This window comes from Diuraphis noxia, unplaced genomic scaffold (genome assembly GCF_037042655.1).
Source record: "Diuraphis noxia isolate RWA-SAM2 unplaced genomic scaffold, SU_Dnox_SAM2 contig0002, whole genome shotgun sequence".
Taxonomy (NCBI): domain Eukaryota; kingdom Metazoa; phylum Arthropoda; class Insecta; order Hemiptera; family Aphididae; genus Diuraphis; species Diuraphis noxia.
This window is the reverse complement of record NW_028301712.1, coordinates 86,239,430-86,255,148: the sequence shown is the minus strand read 5'-3', so window position 1 is coordinate 86,255,148 and position 15,719 is coordinate 86,239,430. Positions and strand designations below refer to the sequence as shown.

The window sequence follows — 15,719 nt, the reverse complement described above, 5'->3', positions numbered from 1 at the left end:
CCGTGCCTGTGCATGCGGCGATGTTCTATAGTCAAAAATGTGCCTCTGCACATTCTTTAATTGTTGGCCAGTTGGCCTGACCTAGTTATTTTTTTCAAACACAGTTCTACATAAATATTCCATATACAAATATAATATATATATATTATAATTTACAACTGTGATGGCTGTCTACAGTATACGATATACAAGTGGCATAATTAGGAATTTGGCTGGGGGGGTTATATGTTATTAGCAAAATTAGCCAAGCTATAAAAAACCCCACCAAATAAAAAATTTTAGCAGTAAAATAAAAATTTTTGGGTATCTATCACCCTTATCCCTCCCTTAATTACGCACCTGCGTTAGACTTTATTCGTTCATCAGACACTGCTAGGCGCAGGGACCAGAACGGTCTTTTAGTAAGCTAAGCCAAGTATAAAAAATTCAAAAATTAATTTTGTTTACCCAATGCATTGTAATATATTTGTATACTATATATTTAAAAACCAATTCGATAATGTAAGTATTTTTAAGAAAATTTAAAATAGAAATGATCAGTATAGAATATAAATGTATTTGCTGATCTGAAAACATAAAAAAAATTTGGCTAAAAGCAGTCATTCCGTTGATGACACTTTTTCTTTGCTAAGATATACTGGTTTAAAGACAGGTATAGACCTATTTTTGTAAAATTTTACTACACTACTCATTGCATTAGGTGAATTACGAAGACTACCAGGCTAGACTTTAGATCAAAGGAATTTTATGAGAGACTAGATAAAGCACTTTAATTAAAGCACTTATAAAATGATTTAGATTCTTTGTTAATTATTTTTATAAAATTTAAGTTAAATAATTTATAGAAATTAAACGAAAGACAATCAAAATGCGAGGTTTTTTCAACATAAATATTTTAAAATTCACAACTTCAGTGTTTGTTTTCTTATCAACATAATGTATTTTTATACTAATTTTTACTATTTCTTTTCAATTGATAATACTAACATAACATTATTTACAAGCGTAAAATAAATCTTTATTTGATTAAAAATAAATGTAAACTAAACCCAGGAAATCATGATATCTTAGGTGTGTATAATATATATACGTACGAAAGTTTATAAAATAAATAAAAATTTTGGATTATTAGATTGTTTAAAATTATTGACAAGTAGTTGAATACACACAGGTACTATAATAAATCAGAATAATCAATAATTTTTTTTAGAAAAAAGGCACCCAATAAAAATGTAAATATTCATTATTGTAAATTAAATATCAATTCAATATTTCTAGATCATTCATTCTTCGTCTCAACAAAAGTCTGGTCTTTCACATCTGTTTGTTTCTTGATAAATGACTTTATTAAGTAAAAAGAGTGCTTAACAATGAAAAGTATAAGACCTGCTGCAGCGAGGTATCCAATAATATAAATGGCATCATACACAGAAAAAAATCCCGCAATCTCTATACAAACAGAAATTTTTACAAGTTAATATCAAAACATGTAAAAAAATACGTTACATTGATTTTTGAAAAACTCACTTTTTACTTTCAGATTCTCTAAAAGATTAGTAGACTCATTGGCTAAGGTCGGTAGACCACTATAATTGTTTAACGAAAATGCGTTTGTTTTTAAACTTTGATTATGTTGTAAAGGTATTACCGAGTTTTCAGAATCTGGTTGAATTATACCAATCAAATTTTTATCGGAAAAAGTAGATATATTATTATTTGAAAAATTGACAATATTTGGTGAACGGCGGGTTATAAAGCCACTTAATGTTGGATTTGATTTGAGGTCAATGACAGTTGAATTAGAAGGGGTTTGATGCCTTAATACAGTAGAACCATAAACCAAAGTAAGTTTGCTAATTTTTATTGTTTTTTTAACTTTATTTTTGGGAATTGTAAAATTTAACATTTTATTTTTTTCTGAAGTCGTTATTATGGTTGGTTTGGTGCTAGTTGTAGTGGTTAAATATAATCTCACGATATTGTCCATTGATTTGACTGAAAATCAATACATGTTATGCATATAAATTCTTATTAATAAACCTTTTATAATATTATAATAAGAATATTAATGAAACGCAATACTCACTATACGGACATTTGATTTGTATATCTGGGCAGCAGTTATTATTATTATAACAGTACCAATCACAAGAACAACCTACACCATTTGATATTTTTCCACAGTTGTCATGACAACTGTCGATTTCTATAAAAATTAAATTAATAACTTTATGATAATCTTCTTCTATATATAAAAGAAAGTGTACTTTTTAATAATCAACGCTCAGACCAAACCACTGGGTCTAGAGACTTGAAATATTATATACGTGGTTATTCTTAAGGAATGTAGGAGCGCACTAAGAAAGGATTTTTGAAAATTCGACATCTAAAGGGAAAAATAAAAGGTTGTAAGAATACAACAGTGGCGCCATTTAATAAGCAAAATCAAATTGTAATATACAACATTAGTGTCAGGATATACAACCTACGAACTTGATATTTAGAATAGTGGTCGCCCTAATGTAAAATAATCTTAGAGTGCAACAAGAAAAGATTTTTCGATATTTGCATTTTAAAGAGGGGGTCAAACAGGGATCCTGAGATTTTTGTTTCTAAATGGTTGCCATCGGTTACTCGGGTAGATCAAGTACAAGCATGAATTAAATTGTCACATTTGTATGGCCTCGAATAAAGAAACTATAATATCTTAAAACCAAATGTATGTGTGTAGCTACCTACTCAAAAACTACTGAATTGAATTTTAAAAAATTTAAAGAGTAAAGTAGTTTAAGCCACGTAAAAAATTATAAGAAGTGCTAATTCCATTCTACGACTTGGAGTTGCATATCTATATAGATCGAATTATTTCACAAAGCTAGAAACACTGACGCCGATATGCTTGTGCACTTAAGCACACATATAGCGTATAAACCATATATGATTTGTCACAAAACAAAACTGCACAAAGTCGAAACCGGGATATAGATATAGATATAGATACTCAATAGAAAATCGTGAAAATACATAATATAATATTCAAAATTAAATGCATTTTTGAGTCTTTGTATTTATACTTATATTATATTTATAATATTATTGTCGATGTAAAAATCTTTATTTTGTCCTGAGGTGACTTTGCCCGGTGGGAAAGCTATCTATATATGCATATAGGAGATTGTACCAATTTAAAAATTAATTCAGTTTTACAAAGCTAAAAATACAATAAAATATTACGATTGAATATACTTTTAGTAGAATTAACCAAAATTTTGAATCATATTCATCATAATCAATACAATATTTTAACGGGCGACGAAGTTCACGGGAATCAGCTAGTATATTTTACTGTATGTGACTGATTCAAAGTTTTAGTTAAATACCTAACTATAAATCATTAACATTTAATGGCGTATATTTACCTTCTACGTACGGTTGTTTATTACAACTATTACCCTCTGTAATAATTATATTATCAATGGCTGCTTTACAACTTTTCCCTTCAATTACGATCTATGAAATAACAAAAGAATAATATTAAACATATGTTTATACACAATCTGATTCTACTCACTCTAGAAGAAATATTAAATCGATATAAGCCAATTATCGCTCTTCCTTCTCCCTCGTGAGTTTCCCAGTGAGGTATGCCACCGAAAGTGACTTTTAGAATAGGAATATCATTTGAATATCCTGACATTACTTTATATGCAAATATCAAACATCTTTGATTACTTCTAGCTGGGGAAATTGATGGAGATATTAATCGACCGGTGATAATTGACCCATTATTTCCATTTCCAGCATCCAAAGATATATAATTACCTGATAAAAATTAACTTTTACTTTATCACAAATCAATTGTATTCTTATTCACTTACTTGAAAAATGGTTAAAAGATCCAGGCATTACGTGATACTTAGAGAAAATGGATGAAACTTGATCAACCAACCAATTAGCGTTGTTAATAATATCATTTTTCCAACCACAAAATGTTTCAACATCCGATTCAAAAGTACAAGAGAAATTATACATGTTATTATTTTTTACTGTAGTTAACACCTTAATCGGTTTGGCAGTAGAACTAGAAGTTAAATATAATCTGGCGATATCGTCTATTGGTTTTACTGTAAATTAACGAATTTAAACTTGATAAATTATAAATATAATAAGAACACAAATGAAACGCAATACTCACTATACGGACATTTGGTTTTTATATCTGAGCAGCAGTTATTATTTTTATGACATGACCAATCACACGAACAACCAACACCATCTGATATTTTTCCACAATTATCATGACAACTGTCGATTTCTGTAAACAGTCAAAATATATGTCACTTTATGATATTATTAATGTTTGTGGTGAATTCAAAGTAGAGTTTTATATAAAATAAATATAAACTATATTTATTTACCTTCATCATAAGGTCGTTGAGTACAACTATTATCCTCTGTAATTATCAAATTATCAATAGCTGCTTTACAACTACTCCCTTCAATTACGATCTACAAAACAAAATGCATAAAATTTAACTTACGTTTTTAAAAACTGTTTGACAGTTGAATATTCTCACTTTATTAGACACGTTAAATCGATATAATCCAATTATAACTCTCCCTTCCCCTTCGTGAGTTTCCCAGTGAGGTATGCCACCAAGAATTACTTTCAATGTAGGACGACTGTGTGAATCGCCTGACATTACTTTGTACGAAAACTTTAAACACCTTTGTTTAGTTGCAACTGGAAGAAGTGATGGAGATAACAATTGTCCAGTAGTAGTGGAACCATAATCTCTCATGTCCAAGGATATATAATAATCTAATGAAGAAAAAAAACTTGTTACAAAAAACAGTTATAATTAAAAATTTTAGTGCCACGAGTCATGCTAAATTCTTAAATCGAATCATCCCGACAGTGTCTATTAAGGAACAGATATTTTTTTTATTGCTGCAGAAAAAATTCTAATTTAAGAATTATTGATGAGGTTTTAAATTTCATTTTAGATTAATATTGTCGAAATAATGATTTGATTTTCAACTTCAGTAGCTTTTACGTTTGGAAAGTTAATCTAGTTGGTGCGTGAGGGAAATCAAATTTTGAAATTCCCAGTAGTTTTCAAGTTTTCAAAAGCGCCGGAAAAACTAAACAAAAATTGAGGAAAAACGGGAATTCTTATGCAAAATCAATTTTTGAGAAAATCGAATTTTGATATTGGTGTAACTCTAAAACAAATAACGGCACATAAAATTTACACTTAATGTTTATATTGGCATTTGCTATACTTGATAAGATTTTCAAAACCTTTCAAATCTTTTTAAGTTGTTTATAGATATTTGAAATTTTCAAAATATTTTTATATATTTTTTTTATAACTGACAATAAAATTTATTTATTTGGTACAAAAACTCTAACATTTAATACAAGACTCCTAATATACTGTTATAACGACAGTTAAAAATCACGAAAATTTTTAGTTATAAATTCATAAAAAATTATCATTTTGAATCTAATGTTTAAAAACTCAATACAAGATTCTTCATGAAGAATAAATGTCAACCGGAAAATTAAATTAAATTTTATTATCATTTGAATTACAACATTAGATATTCACCCAATATATTTTGTATAGATATTCTTATTTTATTGTTATTTAAAAACGAATAACTGTAGAAACTTGAAATTTATAACATATGTTTATTTTATTAATTCCTATACTTGATAAAATTTTCAAAATAATTCAACAATTTTTAAAATATTTATCAACATTTAAAATTTTCTGTTTTTTAGTTTTTTATTCTACAAATGTCAATAAAATTGTATTCATTGGGTCAAAACACTCAAAACACTTGAAAATTTAATATAACGTTTCCTATCAATTGATATAATTGCAGTTGAAAGATATTAATAATACATAGACACATTTTAATTTTATAACCGTTTAAAGTTAGGTTAGAATTTTTTAAAACGAAATATATAAAACTTTTAACTTATATAACTAAATATTGAAAATTTAAAACAAGGTTCCACGTAAGTAGTTATTTCTGCAGTTAACAAAAAAAAACTAAAAACTATACAAACACAGTTTTTTTAATAGTTTTTTAAGTTCAAATTTGGATGAAATTACATATTAAATAACCAAGAATACCAATTATAGTTATATTGTTCAATTGTTGTAATTTAAAAATATTATTCATACTTGAAATTTATAGAGTAGGTATACTTTATATTCTAATTTCTAGTTAATGTTGTTAATGACTTATATTAATATTTTATAATAAATTGCATATACTATGAATTACTTAGTGAGTCGGGTACATGATGAATCTGATTTGATTAATTTGGATTTTATTTTATAGATAGGTGCCTACATTTTTTTTTTTTTTTTGAAAAAATAAAAATATAATTAAATATTAATATAGGTAGGTATTACAAAATATCCTAGACCGACAAACCATCTCCGCTCAGAATCGTTTTTTGTTATAAAATTATATTATATCATTGAATTCAAATATAATACCATCCATTAAAATAATAACCCACTTCACACTTGTAAACTACTGTACAGCAGAACGACATCAACCTACCCCCCTTTTTTTTGTTTTATGGTTTGATTTTAATTACTGTTATTATTAGCATGAACATAATAATATTATATATCAACAACAAAATAAATATTTAAATAATAAGACAACAATTTAAAATAACACTGTAATTTTATAGTTTTAAATGTTATAAATTATGAAACATTTTATTTTTATACTTATGTAGTAAAAATGTTTGCAAAATGTTCTATCTTCATGAATATACAATATATATTATTGAATAATAATTATTCCATATCAAAAGAAATTTAATATAGTATTTAAACTGATAAAACTTTAATTATAAATTATAAATAAATAAATAATTTAATAAAATAAATTATAATAATATTTAACAAAGCAAAAATGAAGACCAATGTATAAAATTGACCTAGAAATATTCAAAAAAACTTTAAAATGTATAGAGTAATGGATATTTTCTCTTCTCATGTGAACTCATGCCAAAAATTCTCCTCATCAAATTTTCTTATGATCTTATTAAATATAGATTGTTAGTAGTAAAAAATAAAATTTAAAAAAAAAACTTTAAAATAAATGTAATTTATAAGTTTAATTTGGGCAGTGGCAAGACAAGCTATTATTAGTATAAGTCATGAGGAGTAAAACATAGTCTACCCCTACCCAATATTTACTCAAATATATCAGAAAAAATGCATTTAACATATCTTTGTAGATAGGCGATAATGATTAAAAAATTAATTTAACAAATTACATTTATTTTACACTGCACAATGAGAACTTCTTTAATATTTTAAAATTTAAATGATCGAAAGTGAAGTGACAGGATATAACCATAAACCAGATTACCTGATGTTATATAATTCAAAATATAAATGATTTATATAACTAAGTACCTATTGTGTTACTTCTTATGTTTACATTTCAATGAAGTCAATTTTTTAGTCATAATACAAGATATAGGTCAAAACTGCTCCAACAAAAATGTTGTGGTTACAACATGGGTGTACTTGAAACACAAAATTTGTAACTTAGAAAGCATCGTGTAAGACATTCAAATAAAAAAAATTTAAAAATGCTAATGCATTAGAATTCGAGCATTACATATTAAATTAAATAAACATTTAACGATTGAACAACAACTCGCATTATGTTTATTATTTACTTATCACTTATTTAATAACAACATATTTCTTAAAACGTTTAATATTAACACATATTCATTGATAGCTTCTTCCAGATATCCAAATCATCTTGTTGATGGTTATTATTTTATTTACATAATATTTTTATAGTTTTTTTTTTTTTTTATATATTATATGCTAAATATTAATATCCACCCACCCAAAATTTGGAGGAGCTGTTGGTTCTTTAGACCCTTTCACCTTGTCACTGAAGTAGAGTATATTATAATAAGTTCTGAATTAATTACCTAATTCTGACTTGTCAAAAGATAATTCAGCATGCAATATTCAAAAGCCTTTTACTTTTTAAAATTTAAGGTATTGTTAAACACTTACTTGAAAAATATTGAGAAGAACCTGGTGTTACATGACTTCTTTTACTATTTGGCAAAACTGGAATTTTATCAGCTAACCACTCAATTTCGTTATACATGTAATTTCTCCATCCACAAAATCTTTGTTCTGGTGATTCAAAGTTACAAGGTAAATGTATTGGATCATACTCTATAAAAAAATATACATTCGTTTCAACTATTAAAACCGTAAGATATTATGTATTGGTACTCATTATTAAATTTTTAAATGGCTTATAAGTTGAAGTGTTAAAAATATATTTTAGAGGCTAAAACCTTTAAAGATTAAATCTTTTTAACCAAGCACCGACAACTCGCAGTCCCCGGAACTTTTTTATGCAGCTCTCTAAATAATATAAATCATGGTGTTTAAAATTTTTATTTTGTATCCTAAATTGTAATAAATACAATTGAATCGTGAGCGTGACTATTATATTTTTATTAATATAAGCGTCGAGTTCATCTCACCTTGTTCTCAAGTTAATCAATAGTATTTTTTTTAAATTTTGTAAATTTTCTCTGCTTATGAATTTAATTCAATGTTAATTTATAAGGACAATCTCGCAATGTGAAACTCGTAATATGATTGTTGATATCCATAAATATATAAGTATTATATGTTATAATTGTATTCTTAATATCCTCTATTTTAACTTTTGTATGTAAATGTAACCCTCAATGTAAAACTGATAAACTATATGGCTCACGTAATTAAAAATGTTACTGACTCCTACTTTTGATTATTAATTTCAATCTTAATATTAATTATAATACCTAAGACTAAAAGATGAACCCTCGTCCATAAAGATACGTCAACGTCACTTCTAAGTTTATCGTATAAGACTTGAAACATTCCACTATTACCTACATAATATAATGATATATGAATTAACCTAACCCAGTGGTTGGCAACCTTTTTTGACGGAAGAGCCAAAAGTTATAATATACAAAATTTTTCTGACTTTAAAGAGCCACTAAAAGTTTTCATAATATTTTTAAAATAATTTAATTTTTAAATTTTAATAGCTATAATAATACAATTTCACGGTTATTAATTAATCGGTTACATCAATAGCGATACATTAAGATCAAAATATATAAAGAGTTACATCAATGGGAATATTGGCTTTGCATGTCTTTTGAAAGTTTTGTTCTGGCTCATAAGTTATTGTTTTAAGTATCAAATTATTGTTATGCATTATTTCATATTTTCAAAAGCACCAAAACTAATACAATATAAATTATATTATAATATTATAAAATATTGTTTTTGAACATGAAATATTAATTTTTACATGGGAACTGGAGAGTCGCGGCTTAAGATCCAAAGAGCCACGTGTGGCTTGAGAGCCGCAGGTTGCCGAACCCTGGTTCTAACCTAACCTAACTTTATTCACTTTCTAATTTTCTATACTCGATAAAATTTTCAAAATCTTTAGATAGAAACATAGATAAAAACATTATCCAATTTATAAGCATTTGAAGCTATTGTATTTTTAGTTTTTGTTTTTAAGCATTGATAAAAAGTTTTAGTCTCGGTCAAAAAGCTTCAAACTACAAGATCTCACATCAGTTGTTCTTATAGCAATTTAAGAATACTAAATGTACACAAGCATGATTATTTTTTTATTATTGTATAAAGTTTCAATTTTCGATAACATCTGTCAAATTTTCGAAAATGTCCAAATTATTTCTTAAGTACCTATATAGCAGTCGGCGAAACCTAGGATTTACCGGTAAATCCTAGGTTTAACCGGTATTCGTACTTTTACTGTAACATGTATATATATATATATATATATTATATTATAATTATAATATATAAATGTACTTTATTATAATTATTAACAATATTAATTTAGAAAAAAATATTGTAAATAATACATCAATTTGTCAGAATTATACCATAAAAGATCATTCAGAATTACACATTTACAGTTTAAAGTTAAAATGTAAAATAAATATAAATAAATATTTTAATGTCTAATATTGTATATTTATTAAAAAATAACCAAGCAGTAAGTAAATCAACTTATTAGAACAAACTTAGATGTATATATTATAATATCCAATATCTTAGGACTATAAAGTGATCCATAAATCTATTTTGTTAATAATAAACGATTATATAAATCTAAAACAACTATAAATATTGTTTCATCTTTAGCTATTACTTTATGAAAACTATTGATGTTTATTTTATTGCCCTTCTTTAGTCTTGAATGAGTTTTATCATTATATATCACAGAGATGAATTACGAGTAGCTCAGCTAAATAATATTAATAGTTAATGAATTAAGTTCAATTTACAAATGAAAATATTTCCATAAAATCTGTACCTATTTATCATAAAAAAATAGATAAACTTAAATAACATATTATAAAGAAAAATTTAAATTAAATTAAAAGCGCATGCTTTTTTGAGCGATAATAACATATTATAACAGATCAGCGGCATATTAATCAAGTGGGAAAAATAAATCCTATTGTTTTTTTTTTCGTTTATGCTATAAATAGTTAATGTATTAGGTATACTTTTTTAGAAGTATTAAGTTAGAGAGAGGAAATAAAAAGTGACATAATGTTATAAATAAAGGTATAATATAAAGCATTATTGAAGCTTCTTATGACCTAGACGATAAATAGTATTTTATGCTATTAAAGAGTACCTATTTATCAATAATAATAAAAAACATAAGAATCTATAGCCGTATTAGCTATAATGTATGAAATATAATTTAAAATAAACGAAGTTTTGGTGGTGGTTTTGTTCAATTTAGAAAAACATTAATAATAAACACAATATGCAAATGAATAAATGTTGAATACTACTGAAACTCCTCAACTTAATGTATATGTGTAGGTACAAGGTATATTTTCATCACATAATAGATATTATAAAATTGTATGGTAGTATATATTTTGTTTGTAAAAGGAAAATTGGTATTTTTAGATGAGTATTGCATACAAAATTACTATATTTTTATCTTAACCTAACAGTGAATATAATTATATTATATTAACACATAAAATCACTTCATAGTTACTGTTCACTATTTATCATGTAAATTAAAAATTTTAAATATATTTTAGGTGAATCGATTATATTACATATAAACATTAATATTTAAATCAGAACCGTTAATCCATACTTAGCTATTACATATTTGTCATGCAAATTAAAATTTTAATATATTTCAGTACTCAAATTTCAAATTATACAAAACATGTCAGAGGTATGATAATATATACTGAAAATTATGACTTTATATTTGAGTTAGTTGATATCCTATCTCGTGTATGTAATATAATCAATATTCAATACAGATATACAGCATTAAAAACATCGAAAGTGATGTTTTGATACACTGCCTTGTCTCAGCCATCATTCCTTATTCGTAAACTATAAACGTGTCATGTCTCATATGTGCTGAACGAAACTGTATTAATATTTAATTGTATAAGCTTTAGAAAAACGAGTTCTTTAAAGTTTAAATACTTATTGAAACAAAATATTCGTAATGTTATACGAATAAACATACGCCTTGATATTTTTTTATAACGCTGCAATGTACAAAATATTGTTAATCAATTGATAATAGCACTGAAGATCAAACAGCGTGTTAATAATTTTAATTCCATATCAAATTATAATTTATTTGTATTTACAAAATTAAACAATGAAGTATGAACGTTCTTTTTTTTAAGCTTTGCAGACAATATAACTATACTTCCAATTTTGTGACCATGAAATAGTGTTCTAGAACATATTAATTATATTACCTAGTAATTATATTTTCTACGTGACCTACTCAATAACTAATAACTAATAAGGCTATTAAAATACATAATGTAATATGTTCAATGGCTTACTCAATCTGTTATTAAATTTATAGGGCTAACTGATTAGTTTGTGTCTAATGTACAATACTATGTAAAAAGTAAAAATTATTGTAAATGCCACTATGTCAATGCCCCGTAGCCAGTTTTTTTTTTTTTGGGGGGGGAGGCCTGAGAAGCACTACATTTTTTTCTCGAGCTAATTTGAAGAAAACCATTTTAATATTTTACTAAGGGACATCAACAAGGTCGCTATCAAGTAATAGAAACATGTCAATAACTAACGTTATGTTTTGGCAAGACTGTAAAACACCTCACGCCCTAACAATGATATTTTTTGGCCTAGTAAATTCTAAGAGCGTCCTTGAAGGGCATAAGACTTAACATGATTTGTCGTTAAATAATGTGTTAATAATAATTCATAAATTCATAATTATATTATACAGGACTTACTACCACATATCGGAAATTCACTATCCCATTTTCCTCCGACACAGGTCATCGTCTCGTTGCCATTTACCAGAACATACGGCTGAAAACAGATTATTTTGGCCACAGTTACACCGTGTACTAATAGTAATTTCGCCTGGCCATTTTTGAGTCGTAAATGACATTGATGTTTAGGAAGTACGGAATCGCATTCAAACACTAGAAATACAAAAAAAAATCTCAGGCTTTGTTCACAATAGATTGTTCAATTTTCATAAAAATAATACTCCCTGAAGAAGCTGTACACTATAAGTGTATTCACAAGCGCAAATCGGAGAGTGCTTGAGGACTTAACTCCCCCCTCCCCCCAACAAAAAAATAAACAGTTATATAGTTGTTTGGGATCGAACCACCCCACTCACATTTATTTAAAAATGTTAGCCCCTTGACATTTTAAGGCATCATTTCCAACTATGTATACATATTACATATACTAACAAGTAATCAACCATTTTTGACATTCATTGAATTGAGTAGAAATATAACTACAGCTAATAGCTTTGAAAGAATATTGAGGCATTTAAGTGTTATACCAAAACCACAAATTAAGAAAGGTAAAAATAATGGTAGAATATACACATTTGATATATGTCTTTGCCCATATAGGTACAATAAACATAGATGTTTTACATCTTACACATCTATGGTCTTACACACATATAAATATAGAATATATTTAATAAGAACCTGTTTTCCATATTTAAATCATTGTGATTACTAGGGCGTGGATTTGTATGAAATATTCAAATATATACATATATTTTTTGAATATGTACCTATTAAAAATATTAAATATTAAAAAAAAAAATATAGATACTAAATTATTAGATTGCATAAATGATATTGTGATATTATAAGAATTCTTATTAACCTTATCATATTTAATACAACAATAATTAACGGTTTACAATAAATTGAACATACTTATATCCCGCAAAATATTTATTAGGTACTATTAATATGTTTGTGAATCAGAGTTGAGATGTTTTAAACATTTTGTATGTTTAAAATATCTAAATTAATCAAACATGGTTTTATTTAAAACGTTTAAAACAAATGATTTAAACATCATAAAAAAAAACAATTGTTTAAAACAGAAGAATATAATTGATAATTCATGATAATTTATATAATTTAAATTGGAAATAAATAAACAATTTAAACAAAATAAAGATGAATAAAATTGACAATTATGTCTTATATATTGTATTATTATTTATTAATATAACTTGAAATAACGTTTCATAACAAATCTTCTAATTAATATAAAATGACATAGGTAAGAATAAATAACATAATAATTAATAATTAGTTATACTCCAACAAAAATAAAAATAAAAATTATAGCTGTACTAATTCTAATGGTATCCAATGTAAGTAGACATCAGAATGTCGCATCGTGTTTGGTTATATTATTGGTAACTGACATATTTTAAGTGGGCAAATACCAATAAATGAATAAAGTATACAATTTTCTAATTGTTACTTATACAGGGTGTTTCACGATGAACTGACAATTGCAATAACATTAATAAAATTTGATCTATTTAACATTTTTTACTTTTTTTTTTTAAAAAAAATATAAATTGTCGTCTGCGCTACATTTAAAATATTTTTCGATTTTTTTTTTAAACATTTTGTACGTAAAATTAAAAATTAAAAAACTTGCTATTTTATAGTTAAAAAAATCAAGATAGCTATTTTGTAAATCCAATTTTTAGAAAAAATATGGTGTTCAAAAATTTTACTAAGGTTGAATCAATAATTTTTAAAAAATGTTTAAAGTTTGTTTAAATTCAAATTTATTTCTTATTTATCAGTATTACAACGATTATCGATTTTGAATTATTTTTTTCCAAGAAATTTGGTATCACGAATAATAAAAAAATATGATACTAAACAGTAATACAATATTAGGTACAATTGGTACAATGTATAATCAACACGTACGTATGCGAACACGACGTGATTCATATTTCGATGCTTGTCAAGAAAATATTATTTGGTGTTAACACGTTAAGTGCTTATAAAATAATAATTTATGCGTAATAATATAATATCAATATCAATTATAAGTATACAACAATAATATGATCATTAAATATTATTCAAAAATGACTGACCAGTTACCACCTCCATATGCGCTGGACTTCAATATTACTGTAATAATTTTGACAGTTATTCATCCAGCAAATGATGAAATCATGTTTAAAACAGTTGAAAAAAATCATTTAAAAAACATATTTTAAACGATTAAAACAGTTTTTTTGATTTTTTTTAAAAAATCATGTTTTTTATCAACTCTGTTGTGAATATGTAAATATATAAATATGAAATAGTTAACAAAATATGTAACTATTGGTAAAATATTTAAGAATATGATGTATTTACTTGGAAATAAGTTAAAAATGTGATATGAATACGTTTTGTTCAGAACGTTATGAAATGTGCTGATTTTTTATCAAATTAAGAAATCTGCATTTAATACATCTATGTATTTACAAAATAACCCTCGTCCTAGTTATTACTTTATTTAAATTTAAGAATTATACAAACCGTTCTTCAATGAAACTTTTGTAAAGTTTTGAAATATCGTGGTAAGAAGAAAAAATTGATTGATAAAATTTTCAGGTCAACATAATTAAAATAATTACAATTTAAAATAAAATGTGACATTTTAATAACTTGTAAAAGTCTAATACTATTATTTTTATTTGGTTATATATATATATATATATATTTGGTTATCCGATATAGCTAACTTTGAACACTACAAACTACTCTAAATTGTGTTCATTTTATTCTCCTCTGCTTTCAAATTGTTAACTTTTAACTAATAGTAAATAAAAAATAATTTTACAATATTCGTAAATTTATTTGACATGCTGTTTTTTAGTAACGATTTTAAGTAAAGTATGTTAAACAATTTTAGTACAAAACAATGTATTTAGCCATTAGTCTTAACATTTAAAGATTTTTTTATGTAACTTAAATGATTTTATAATATATGATTAATAATATGATTAATAATTATATACTAACCTATGATCAAATACAAGTACACGAAAAAAACAAATAAAACATTAAATTCAAACATTATGAGCAGATGTATGAACAATTACTATGACAATTGAACTTAGAATGACGAAGTATGTTCAAAACCTTCGCGGGCGTAAATTAGATATATATTATTATTTCAAACCAAGAAATTTTCTTTATCAATCATTTTGCGCAAGCGCACTGGAAAATCAGTGATACACAAAAATAACAATAAAAATCAATTAATTAA

The 15,719-nt window shown here is 25.4% G+C and overlaps 1 protein-coding gene across 1 annotated transcript; it reads right to left on the bottom strand.

Annotated features, from left to right (window-relative positions):
* Positions 1 to 1,055: 1,055 nt before the first annotated feature.
* LOC107169809 (uncharacterized) lies at positions 1,056 to 15,593 on the bottom strand. The gene is made up of 12 exons (XM_015519693.2): positions 15,473 to 15,593; positions 12,395 to 12,589; positions 8,085 to 8,252; positions 4,578 to 4,822; positions 4,419 to 4,509; positions 4,196 to 4,315; positions 3,879 to 4,124; positions 3,572 to 3,822; positions 3,420 to 3,510; positions 2,087 to 2,206; positions 1,528 to 1,995; positions 1,056 to 1,449 (listed from the first exon to the last, which is right to left on the bottom strand). The coding sequence occupies exons 1-12, from the start codon at positions 15,525 to 15,527 to the stop codon at positions 1,280 to 1,282; spliced, it is 2,220 nt and encodes a 739-aa protein (XP_015375179.2). The 5' UTR covers positions 15,528 to 15,593; the 3' UTR covers positions 1,056 to 1,279.
* Between the last annotated feature and the right edge of the window lie 126 nt (positions 15,594 to 15,719).

Bases quoted from the DNA above. Each gene is read 5' to 3' on its own strand.
- LOC107169809 (XM_015519693.2), bottom strand. From the start codon at position 15,527: ATGTTTGAATTTAATGTTTTATTTGTTTTTTTCGTGTACTTGTATTTG. The intron at 4,823-8,084 runs GTAAGTGTTTAA...TTTCTTCATTAG, and splicing joins TTCTTCTCAATATTTTTCAA to ATTATTATATATCCTTGGAC. The intron at 4,510-4,577 runs GTGAGAATATTC...TTTGTTTTGTAG, and splicing joins GATTTAACGTGTCTAATAAA to ATCGTAATTGAAGGGAGTAG.